At 48.5% G+C, this 12,639-nt stretch overlaps 1 protein-coding gene across 1 annotated transcript in view; it reads left to right on the forward strand.

The window, feature by feature from the left end:
* Window positions 1–12,639, forward strand: part of ASTN1 (astrotactin 1) — a gene marked incomplete at its 5' end in the record, with an annotated part of 207,979 nt that overhangs the window by 150,125 nt on the left and 45,215 nt on the right. The window contains 3 exons of the mRNA XM_035123692.2: window positions 7,689–7,763; window positions 8,370–8,507; window positions 11,925–12,075. Coding sequence (XP_034979583.2) covers window positions 7,689–7,763; window positions 8,370–8,507; window positions 11,925–12,075 — 364 coding nt within the window. The remainder of the gene's footprint in view (window positions 1–7,688; window positions 7,764–8,369; window positions 8,508–11,924; window positions 12,076–12,639) is intronic.

Raw genomic sequence — 12,639 nt, forward strand, 5'->3', positions numbered from 1 at the left:
CTCAGCCTGGTTCCCTATAACTTGGCTTCTCGTATCGAGGGAACCACCAGAAGGCCCTCAGCGCTGGACCTCAGTGTCCGGGTAGAACAATGGGGGTGGAGACGCTCCTTCAGGTATACTGGACCGAGGCCATTTAGGGCTTTAAATGGAACTAAGCAGCCAAGTACTGAATTTAAAGCCATTTAGGGCTTTAAAGGTCAGCACCAACACTTTGAATTGTGCTCGGAAACGTACTGGGAGCCAATGTAGGTCTTTCAGGACTGGTGTTATGTGGTCTCGGCGGCCGCTCCCAGTCACCAGTCTAGCTGCTGCATTCTGGATTAATTGTAGTTTCTGGGTCACCTTCAAGGGTAGCCCCACGTAGAGCGCATTGCAGTAGTCCAAGCGGGAGATAACTAGAGCATGCACCACTCTTGCTAGACAGTCTGCAGGCAGGTAGGGTCTCAGCCTGCGTACCAGATGGAGCTGATAGACAGCTGCCCTGGACACAGAATTGACCTGTGCCTCCATGGACAGCTGTGAGTCCAAAATGACTCTCAGGCTGCGCACCTGGTCCTTCAGGGGCACAGTTACCCCATTCAGGACCAGGGAGTCCTCCACACCTGCCCGCCTCCTGTCCCCCACAAACAGTACTTCTGTCTTGTCAGGATTCAGTCTCAATCTGCTAGCCGCCATCCATTCTCCAACCGCCTCCAGACACTCACACAGGACCTTCACCGCCTTCACTGGTTCTGATTTGAAAGAGAGGTAGAGCTGGGTATCATCCGCATACTGATGAACACCCAGCCCAACCCCCCTGATGATCTCTCCCAGAGGCTGCATGTAGATGTTAAAAAGCATGGGGGAGAGGACAGAACCCTGAGGCAACCCACAAGTGAGAGCCCAGGAGTCTGAACACTCATCCCCCACCACCACTTTCTGAACATGGCCCAGGAGGAAGGAGCGGAACCACTGTGTGACAGTACCACCAGCTCCCAAGCCCTCTAGATGGTCCAGAAGGATGTTATGTTCGATGGTGTCAAAAGCCACTGAGAGATCCAGCAGAACTAGGAAACAGCTCTCACCTTTGTCCCTAGCCTGCCGGAGATCATTGACCAGTGCGACCAAGGCAGTTTCAGTCCCATGATGAGGCCTGAATCCCGACGAGAAGGGATCCAAATGGTCCGCTTCTTCCAGGCGTGCCTGGAGTTGTTCAGCAACCACTCGCTCAATCACCTTGCCCAAGAATGGAAGATTTGAGACTGGGCGATAGTTGGCCATATTGGCCGCATCGAAAGAAGCAGTTTAATAACCGCCTCTTTCAGCGGGTCTGGGAAGGCTCCCTTGCAGAGAGAAGCATTCACCAACCTGCGAAGCCCATCGCCCAGCTAGCTTTTATAAGCCAGGATGGGCAAGGGTCAAGGAGACAGGTGGTTGGTTTTACTCATCCAAGCAGCCTGTCCACATCCTCGGAGGTAACAGATTGGAATTTATCCCACACAACCTGACTAGACAGGACTCTAGCACTCCCCCACCCCGGCCCTGCTCCCATGGTGGAGTCTACCTCTTCCCGAATCTGAATGACTTTATCTGCAAAAAACTTTGCAAAATCATTGCAAGAGATCTTGTGGCCCGTACTGGGCCCTGATGGAGCAGGTGGTTCCGCTAAATTGCGAACCACCTGAAAAAGTCTCCTGCTGCTGTTTTCCACAGATGCAATAGAGGCAGTGAAGAAGGTCTTCTTCGCTGTTGCTACCGCCACTTGGTAGGCTCAACATTGAGCTCTAACCCGTGTCCGGTCAGCTTCAGAATGAGTTATCCACCACCGGCGCTCTAGCCGTCTCAGTGATTGTTTCATTTCCCTCAGATCCATGGAGAACCACGGGGCTGTCCGGGCTCCATGTAATCGGAGAGGGCGCTTCAGAGCCAAACAGTCAATAGCCCTGGTTAACTCCACATTCCAGTGGGCCACCAGGGAATCGGCTGAAAGGCCATCAACATGGGATAAAGCATCCCCTACCACTCTCTGGAAACCATTTTGATCCATTAGGTGGCGGGGGCGGACCATCCAAATCAGTCCCACCACCCTGCAGAGCGGAAGGGTCGTGGAGAAGTCCAGTTGCACCAGGTAGCGATCTGACCATGGCACTGCAAGCCTGCAGAGTAGAAATAAAGCCCATCTACTGGAGTATTGAGAGGTATAAATGAGGCCCACGAAGTACGCTTTGTATAGCTCTTTGGAAATCTTGCCTTATTCAGGCTGGTCCTGCTATCAAAAATGAATGAAAAAAATTCCTGTTTCAGCCATCGATTTCAACAGCAGAAAAAAAGTACAGTCATATCTCTGCCTTGAAACAACGTCAAAATACATAATTCTGCAATCAACCTTTTGTTGTTTGTGGTGCTGTGACACTTGGGTTAGAAATGAAAGTGCTTATTTATTGTTGCAACGATCGCCACCATTTTCTCATCCATTGTATTTATTGGGAAATTATCTTCAATCTGAATCGCTGACCAAAATGATACCTAATTACGTGGAACTGCTCACAAGCACCCTTTTTACCTTCCCCATCCCCTTTCTTCCCTTTCCCCTGTCTGCTTACTCCATCCTTCCTCCAAAGCCATCCAAGCAGTGTGCTTGGCTCCCCCACCTTGTAAAACTTCACAGCAAGTGGAGAAATAGATTAACATATCAGTCGTTCGAAGGACAACCAGGAAGTTTTCTGGTGGAGTGGGAATTTGAAATCACTTCTCTCCACTCTTAAGTCCCAGCACTCATTCCACTGTTCTACATTGTCGTCTCAGCGTGCTTCATTGCTCAAAGAAAACCGAGAGTTCTCCAAATGTATACCTTTTATTCTCACAAGAGGTTAGGCTGAGAGACAGTGAGTTACCAAAGTCACTCCATGAATATTATGACTGAGTAGGAAACTCAGTGGTCCATGCAGGACATTCTGCCCATTGTACCATATCCTGGTCCGACTGCACTGGTTGCCATTTAGTTTCCGGGTCCAATTCAAAGTGCTGGTTTTTACCTCTGAAGCCTTAAACAGCTCAGGACCGCAATACCTCAAGGATCACCTCTCCCCATATGAACCGACCTGGACCCTGCGATCATCATCTGAGGCCCTTCTTCATGTGCCTCACCCACAAGAGGTCTGGAGGGTGGCAACATGAGAACAGGCCTTTTCTGCGGTGGCTCCCTGTTTGTAGAATGCTCTCCCCAGGGAGGCTTGCCTGGCACCTCCATTACATGTCTTTAGGTGCCAAGTGAAAATGCTTCTTTGTAACCAGGCCTTTGGCTGATTAACATTCTATGGCCTTTTAAATGTGAGGGTGATCAGCAACCAGCAGGCCAGGAAAGAGTCCCTTTTAGACCCTTTCTAGGGCTGGGCAATGTGAGGTTTTCAACACTGCGAGATATCACCAGCCCAACATTGCAATCTGGCAATGCACCGCAATGTTGAAACAAGAAGCTGCGAGGGTGAAACTGCCGCAGCTCTCACTGCAGGAGATGCAGCACTTTCACCCCAGTGCCTCCTGGGCCAGGACAATGCGGCTTGTTTGCACTGCTCAGCTGGGGAGCAGGAAGGCTCTCAGCCCCCAGCTGAGCGAGCCCCATGCCTCTCTAGCTCACATGTGAGGCACTGGGGTTCACCCACCTGGGGGGCAGGAGCAGTTTAGAGTAGCAAAGGGAGGAAGAAGCTGTATCGGCCCGGCAATACAGCTTGGCCCTCCCTCTGCGGTTGAGGGGCAGAGCGTGTTGGTGGCTTCACCCGGCAGTATATTGTGGGGGAAACTGCTGCTACTCCTGAGTCCCCCTACGACCAATGGCCTGGTGTTGAAATCGGTGCTGCTGGCTGAGTGACTGAGGAACAGCATCTCTGTTTCATCAATATACTGCTGGCTGAAGCCACCATCACAGCCTGGCCCTCGTATCGGTCCTATCCCCTCCATACAGACTTTTTTAAAAAACAACAACCCACAAACCCCTCAAATGCATAACAGATTAATGCAGAAATGTGACAGAATGGCCTTATGAACACATACAAAATTGACTAGAAATAGGCTAGTTTATCCATTTGTGGTGTCTAGTTGAATTTCTGCTGCTAGTTGAATTTTTTCGTTTTGCAGTGTTCACGTTGTTGGTGCTTTGTAGACAATAGATAGCCTCCTTCACGAGGCCCAGGGGACTGAGAGATGCTGCTGAGCCTTTTCTTGCAGAGCTGGGCTTAGATCACTCTACACCCCTGAGGCCTCTGGAGTTTAGAAAGCCACTTGGCTTTGCTGGTGTCTTCCTCAATGTAGCACTTTTAGGCAAAGCAGCTGAATAGAGGCAGCTCCCCTGAGTTGGATTCATAGTCAGTGAAGTAAATTATTTTTGAGCTTGTTAGCTCCCTTGACGGTTCTGTCATAGACCTGAAAGGCAGGCTAAACCTACTAACTAATACTTATGGTGAGCCTGGATACTCTAGACTGGATTATGAGAATTACAGATTGTTCTAGGGAGGTTTGGTGAGCGACAGGCATTTGGGGTGTGGAAAACAGCAAAACAGAATTGTAGAATCCCATGGGTCATCTAGTCTGACCCCCTGCAATGCAGGAGGCATCTTTCACCCAACGTTAGACTCGAACTCACAACCCTGAGATTAAGAGTCTCATGCTCTACCGACTGAGCTACACCAGTGTAAAAATTCAATTTATTACACTTGCATCTCCAAAGCTACTGCCCTCAACCACCTGGATTGCTCATACTCTCTTGAACAACTCTGTTTTTTTCTCGCTTATGGCTGAAATCCCTTCCTTTGAACACCTATGTTGGATGATGGATGAATTCTCTTTACATTGATTCAGAATCCAGCCAGAATTTACAAGTATAACAAGAATGCTAAAAAGAAAAAAGGGGGAAAGGAGGGGGGTTATTGTGCTAGAGGTTGACTCATAATGGTGGCTGCACCTTATAATTTTCAGCTGCCCTTCAAAATATCTTGTGTTTTTTGTATGAGTCATGGGCTGTAATTATACCTCAGCCAGAGCTGTACTAATGTCACCACAGGATAATACACAACTTTTCAGAGAACTGTGGGCAAGTCTTTTGAAGCTCTGAAGTTGTGGGAACAAGATTTAAACCGGTGTGGGCAGAAGACAGTCTGGGATCTCCTGGTAGTTTGCTGGATTATTATTATTTTGCGGAAATTTGGAATATGTTTATCACTCCTAATTGTTTAACCATAGCAACAACTTAACTAAATTAGGCTGCTGAGGTGAAGAAAGCTACCCAGGAGTGGACTTTGGTGTGAAATGACTGTGAGCACAGCTCATGTCTGGTTCTAAAAACAAATTCCTAGTCTCAGAAGTACCTTGCTCTTTAATTCTAACTATATATCTTTTGCACCTGGCTCTAGTTGGACGCAGGTGGCACTGTGGGTTAAACCACAGAGGGCTTGCTGATCAGAAGGTCGGTGGTTCAAATCCCTGTGCCGGGGTGAGCTCCCGTTGCTCGGTCCCAGCTCCTGCCAACCTAGCAGTTCGAAAGCATGTCAAAGTGCAAGTAGATAAATAGGTACCGCTACAGCGGGAAGGTAAACGGCGTTTCCGTGCGCTGCTCTGGTTTGCCAGAAGCGGCTTTGTCTTGCTAGCCACATGACCTGGAAGCTGTACGCCGGCTCCCTCGGCCAATAACGTGAGATGAGCGCCGCAACCCCAGAGTCGGTCACGACTGGACCTAATGGTCAGGGGTCCCTTTACCTTTACTAGTTGGTAGATCTTGGGGTTCAAGTAAAATATTAGATCCAAGAAGCCTGAAGTCTGCCCACTCCTGACATACAATCCCTGAGCATGGCTAGTCACCACAACTGACCTATAGCTTAGGCACGGTCCTTTTATGTACGTCCTGTTAGCCCTTCTCTAACCTCTAGCTTCTCACCTTATGGTGAGGCCAGTGCCGGATTTACGTGTAAGCTAAACAAGCTATAGCTTAGGGCCCCACTCTCTTGCCCTCCGCCAAGAAAATTTATAGAAAAAAACTGGATGTAATAAGATAAAAAACAAATAGAATAAAACCTACATACAACAACAGTGGCAAATGGCTTTAGATACCTATTAGGTCCATAAAGTGCCATATAGCATTAGCACAGGCATATTTGGCACAAAAAAACAGCGATAATTTGTCCTGCTGTTCCTTGAGAAATACTGTGTTTAGATTGCGTTTCTGCCCCAAACCAGCTTTGATACAATTTGAAAATGCAAGCCGTAGGAAGACATCCACGTTCCCTCTCCACGCACTGGTGTAGACAGGCAGACGGTGAACTGGAAACACATCCAGTGATGTGAGGCAGGATAGAGAAATGACCTTGCTGAGTTTTGAAGCTGGTATGGTAATGTGTGTTGGCTTTAAAAGCAAGCTAGATGCTTTTACTGTTACATATGGTCAAACTACACCTGCTGGAATTCCCTCTTCTGTGCAACTACAGTCAAACCTCAGTTCCCAAACGCCTCCGTTTTGGAACATTTTGGCTCCCGAATGCTGAAAACCCGGGCAGTAAATGCTCGAGTTTTTTCGGAAATTGAATGTCCAACGCAGCTTCCACTTGAGTGCAAGAAGCTCTTGCAACTCATCGGAAGCCGTGCCTTGGTTGTTGAACGTTTCGAAAATCAAACAGTCTTCTGGAACGGATTACGTTTGACAACCGAGATTTGACCGTATTAAAGGTGCTGGAAGAAACCTGTCTTTTTCTGCATCTGCACACCCTAGCTATTAGATTTGCAGTGAAAACAGACTGGCATATCTATCTCTGTTAGTTAGTTAGTTAGTTAGTTAGTTAGTTAGTTAGTTAGTTAGTTAGTTAGTTAGTCTTTCTGTCTGTCTGTCTGTCTGTCTGTCTGTCTGTCTGTCTGTCTGTCTGTCTGTCTGTCTGTCTGTGATGCAATAAACATGTTAAATGGGGAGGGGGAAATAGTGAAAAAGTTGAAGGCTGTAATGTAGAATCGCTTGCATTAAAATTTTAATTGCTATAGCATGAGCGTGGGAGTGTCCATTATTAATCAATTCAGTTTGGGGTGTTTTTGTTTGTTTGTTTGTTTGCAAGCCTAAGTTCCTATTCAGGGTTACTGTAAGAAACCTCCTCATCACTGATACAAGTGAGTGAAAGAGTCTGGGAAATCCCATAGCCTAGCATCCCACCCATGTGGGACTTAGCATGCTATGTGCTGGACTCCATTAAGAAATATCTCTGCTGTGTTTACTTACCTCAAAGTTGCCTGAAGGGTGTTGAGGAGCTCCTTCCTTGGGTGCCACAGCAAACCATCTGTGGTGGAGGGTCACGCACTCAGCCCTGGCTTGTGTTTGGCTGCTATTACGTGCTGTCCGTTCACGTGCAATTATGAGGTGAAATATTGTGAGGTGTGTACTCTTCTCTTATCCAAGCCTTTGGTTGAGTGAGTATCGCCTATCTTCCTTTGTTGCTGTGCACTGCTGTTATGGTCTTCTGCTCTGTTGCTTTGTCACTGCTTGACTTGTGCTTTCATTTCATGGTTTTAATGTAGTTGTTCCAGTTCTGACATTTTTTGTAACTTCTCCTGAGCCATTTGGTGATGAAGAAAGAAAGAAAGAAAGAAAGAAAGAAAGAAAGAAAGAAAGAAAGAAAGAAAGAAAGAAAGAAAGAAAGAAAGAAAGCTTTCATGGCTTCTGTGGTTTTGTTTTTCTCCAGGCCATGGCCATATACCATATTCCAACGTGGATTTGATTTGGTGCTGGGAGAACAACCTTCTGACAAGATATTCAGGTAAGTCCCCCCCCCCCCCACACACAATGCAGCCAGAATGACCAACCAGGTACATTATCCCTCCTTGTTCCTTGCTGTTCTTTCTCCCTTTCCTGCCTCAGGAATGCCATTTCAGGTAGAGTGGCACAAAAGTGAATATTTTAAGCATGAAAGCGGAGAACTACAGGGGAGAGAAAAAACATGTCAGACAAAACTCTCCCCTTGTGCACACAACCACACAGCCCTATTTGGCAACACTGTTTATGTCTTGAAAACCGACTTCTTTCTATGAACTGTGACTTTTCTGCATAGCCAATCGGATTTGGCTAGGAAGTGACATAACTGAAAGCAAGCAAAGCTAATTCAAAGTGAATCCAGACATTGGCCCTCCGACCACAGACGCTGTCGGCAGAGTCATGCAGGCAGAAGTGTTCCTCAGCACCTCTTCCTTGAGATATTTAACTCCAGATGCCAGACACTGAACAGGAGCATTACGCAAGCAAAGCATATGTCCTGCCAACTGAGTCATAGCCTGCTAGAGAATTGCCTCTAGATTCATGTCCGCAATGAATACCTTTTTGCATTCTTGGGCCACCTATCCAACTGGTTTCCTCTCTCTGAATCCAGATTCACCTATACTCTTGGGGAAGGGATGTGGCTGCCGTTGAGCAAGAGCTTTGTCATCCCACCCGCTGAACTGGCCATCAACCCATCAGCCAAGTGCAAAACAGACATGACAGTGATGGAGGATGCTGTGGAGGTCAGGTACGTGCTTGTTCTAAGCTTGAGAACGATCAAAGGGTCGCTCGGGTTTCAGGAAGCCATTTCCCCACCCTAGTAGCTGATGCGTTTTCTTCCTTGCTGCACTCTCATGCTTAGAGTTCTCTCCCAGGACACCTGTGTGGCTCCACTTCTCTCTCTCCCTCTTCCCTGGAGACACCTCTGGTACAGGACAGGAGCCCAGGGCATGTTCCGCAGACAACACTCACTTACCATTTGGGCAACAGATTGAGACCTCTTTCTCTTTTACTAAGAGCTACCGCGGGTGGCGCTGTGGTTAAACCACAGAGCCTAGGGCTTGCCGAACAGAAAGTCGACGGTTCGAATCCCCCGCAATGGGGTGAGCTCCCATTGCTTGGTCCCTGCTCCTGCCAACCAAGCAGTTCGAAAGCACATCAAAGTGCAAGTAGATAAATAGGTACCGCTCCGGCAGGAAGGTAAACGGCATTTCCATGTGCTGCTCTGGTTCGCCAGAAGTGGCTTTGTCATGCTGGCCACATGACCTGGAAGTTGTACGCCAGCTCCCTCGCCCAATAGAGCGAGATGAGCGCGCAACCCCAGAGTCAGTCACGACTGGACCTAATGGTCAGGGGTCCCTTTACCTTTTTACCACCCCTGCTTGCATTACTTGCCAGCTCCACCAACCCTGCCATACTCCTCTGGTAATGCCAAACCCTCTCCTTTTACAGCTCAGCCAAGCCTCCTCTCCTTTTATGCATCACCCTCCAAAAACCTGCAGGCTTCCTACTCTCTTTTCACACAGGAGCAGACCGGGGGGGGGGGCAGAGGAAAGTGGGAGAGGCTTTACTTGCCTGCAAAGGGAAATAAGACAGCGGGGCAGGGCAAGGGGCAGAGGACAAATGAACCTCACCGCACTCGTCCATCCCTGCTTCCGCTGGAGTGATGCCAGCTTGCACCCTTCTTGTGCCGCCCTCCCCAGGTCCAAGTCTTGCAGGGCTCGTGCAAGGCTGGGATTGAAGGGTGCACAGTTGTTGCATCCCCACCACAGCACCCTTGCAATGGTCAGATTTGGGGAGGGCAGCACAAGAAGGGCGCAACAGCCACATGCCCCTCGCCAGCAAAGGCGAGGCTAGGGCACGGCTGCCTTGTCCCCACACTGCCCCCCTCCCAGCAGCCTTGCAAGGCTGGGATCCAGGGAGAGTGGTGCCTCCTGCACCCCCACACAGGGGAGAGCGCAGCCAGCCAACAGTACATGGCAGATGCGGAGCAGCCCCCCCCCCACGCTGGTGCCTCCAGTACGACGTGGCCCCGTGCTCCTCTCCACGAGCCTTGGTTCCTCCAATGCCGGGAGAGGAGCTCTGGGCCGTGCCGCCTGTGTGGGGGCGCCTGCTTCACACCCCTTCAAAAAGCCACAGTTGGGGCCCCTCGGGCACCCTTATGCTGCACCACTGAAAGAAGAAAGCCTGTATTTTTAAATGCATCCTTTCCCCTCTCCACCCTGCAGCAGCAGTGGGAAGAAGCTCCCTTCCCCCTTCGTTTCCTCACCACCGCTGCCACATGAAGAGAGAGAAAGAAGCTTGCCATGTGAAATGCAGGCTTTTCTCTCTGCTTCCTACAGTGGTAGACAGACAAAAGGGATGCTCCTTTTCCTTGGCTCCTCTCTCTGCCCACCTCCAGTGGCAGCAGCAAAAGGGGGGTGGGGTGCAGGAAAGCTTGCAAAGCCCCCCCTGGCCTAGGGCGTGTTGAATTTGTCAATTTTCAAATTCACCAAAATGAGGGGTGCTAAAAAGTTGTGGCATGACTTGGGAAGTCAACATATGTTTTGGTTAAATTTATATAATTTAGCGTTGCTTGGTAAGTAAAATGTGTGTAAAATTGCATAGAAATCATTAAAAACAATTGCCGAGTACTCACAGTTTTTTCATATATTAATATTCTTATACATTATTATTAATAATAATATTTATTAATATTCTTTAGCATTACCTGACATTCCCAGAAGGTAAAATTAAAATTCTTTGGTTTTCCGAAAGCAAGTTTACGTACTTCTTCTTCAATCAGTCTTACCAAGCTAAATGTTGTCCAGTCACAAAACTAATAGCAGATTTGAATTCCTCACACCCCAAAGCATATTTTTAAGACCCCTCAATGAAGAAATTTGCAAAAATTGAGTTCCAGCCCATAAAATGATATGGCCTTCCCTGGCTCCATCAGGTTTGGTTTCTGCCTCCTCACTCGTGTACCTGTCCACCTGTTTGCCCAAAGCACGGCCCCTTCCCTTTGCATCTGAGCTGCACCATGGCCCAGTCATTGAGGATCAGGCAGGGCAGGCTGGAGCAGTTCCGCAGCGGCACACGTGTTGTGCTGCTGCTTGCCTCCTCCACGTTCCAGATGCCAAAATGGTGACATCGGTGTGAGGCATGCAGTGCCAGTAGAGCAGATGGGCTGCTGGGGACCCTGCCCTGCCCTGGATGTTCCTCTGGAGCTCACCTGTGAGCTGCCCACTACCCACAATGCTCACCTGGGCTCACCTGCCTGGGATGCCCACCTGATCTATCATCATGCTGTAGTTCACATGGCCACCTATCTCTCTCCACCCCCACAAACTGTAACATGACTATAAAGGTAAAGGTTAAAGGGGGCCCTGACGATCAGGTCCAGTCGTGTCCAACTCTGGGGTTGCGGCGCTCATCTCGCTCTATAGGCTGAGGGAGCCGGCGTTTGTCCGCAGACAGCTTCCGGGTCATGAGGCCAGCATGACTAAGCCGCTTCTGGCAAACCAGAGCAGCTCACGGAAACACCATTTAGCTTCCCGCCGGAGCAGTATCTATTTATCTACTTGCACTTTGATGTGCTTTCGAACTGCTAGGTTGGCAGGAGCTGGGACCAAGCAACGGAAGCTCACCACGTCGCAGGGATTCGAACCGCCGACCTTCTGATCAGCAAGCCCTAGACTCTGTGGTTTAACCCACAGCACAAATGAACAAAAATAAATATAAAAATATAAAATAAAATGAATGGGCATGGTGCATCAAAACACCTATCCCCCATGCAAATGGGCCATTGCCTGTACTAAGAAATGGGTAGTTGAGTAGTTAATGCCTACTGCATTAATTGGTTGTATTTTTCCAGTTTTCAAGCTACTGATGGTCTGCAGAAATGGTCCCCTGTACACAGCCCCAAAGAACTCACGTCATCTGCAGCCTCTGTGCTCAGTCATCCTTTAGCAGAGACACACAGCTCCATGTATTAAGCCACTTAAATACTCTCCTACTAAGCATAGTAGGCCTTCCAGATGTTGTTGGCCAATGGCCAGGGGTGATGGGATTTGTAGTCCAGCAGCGTCTGCACTAAAGCTCATAGAACACTGGTGTGCTGCAACAAATAGTAATATTAAAACAATGGATATTAATAATTGTGTGTTTTTTTCCTCCCTTGCAGGGAAGAACTGATGACTTCCTCCTCTTTTGACAACCTGGAGGTCCTTCTGGATTCATTTGGGCCAGTTCGGGACTGCTCCAAGGACAATGGTGGCTGCAGCAAGAACTTCCGCTGCATTGCAGATCGGAAATTGGATTCTACGGGTTGTATGGTTCGTGCACTTTTTATTCAGCTGCCTCTCGGGGAAAGTGGGATGGCAAAGATCAATGTCTGTTGGCGCACATGATTGATTGGGGGTCTCCGTGTATTTGTTTGGCGTATTAGAAATCAGAGCAATAGGTTTGGCACCAGATTGGCTGCAGGAGTTGCTGGAAGGACGCATAGAAAGTGCCATTCATCCAGCCATCTTAGGGACTCCATTCTGGATTTGTGTAGGATTTAATCCTTAGCCTTTTCTTCTCCTGAACAAATCCCACAAGGCAGTGGACAAAGCCCCCATATCTTTGTATTATCTTTCAGCTCTGTGGCTGTTCTTTGCCTCCCGTCTCCTACAGTTTCCCCATTTTATGCCCACCTTCCCCATTATGCCATGACAAATACAGACTTTACACACTGCCTTGCCACACCTGGTAGGAAGCTGGCACGACACTTGACTTCCCAACGAGTATGATGCACACTGTTTCTGTATGTTACACACTCTTGCAGCTACAAGTTTGCCGCCGCCACACTTTACTTTTTTAGGAATACACGTAAAACATCTTTGATGTACTTTTGT

This window comes from Zootoca vivipara, chromosome 7 (genome assembly GCF_963506605.1).
Source record: "Zootoca vivipara chromosome 7, rZooViv1.1, whole genome shotgun sequence".
Classification (NCBI taxonomy): Eukaryota; Metazoa; Chordata; class Lepidosauria; order Squamata; family Lacertidae; genus Zootoca; species Zootoca vivipara.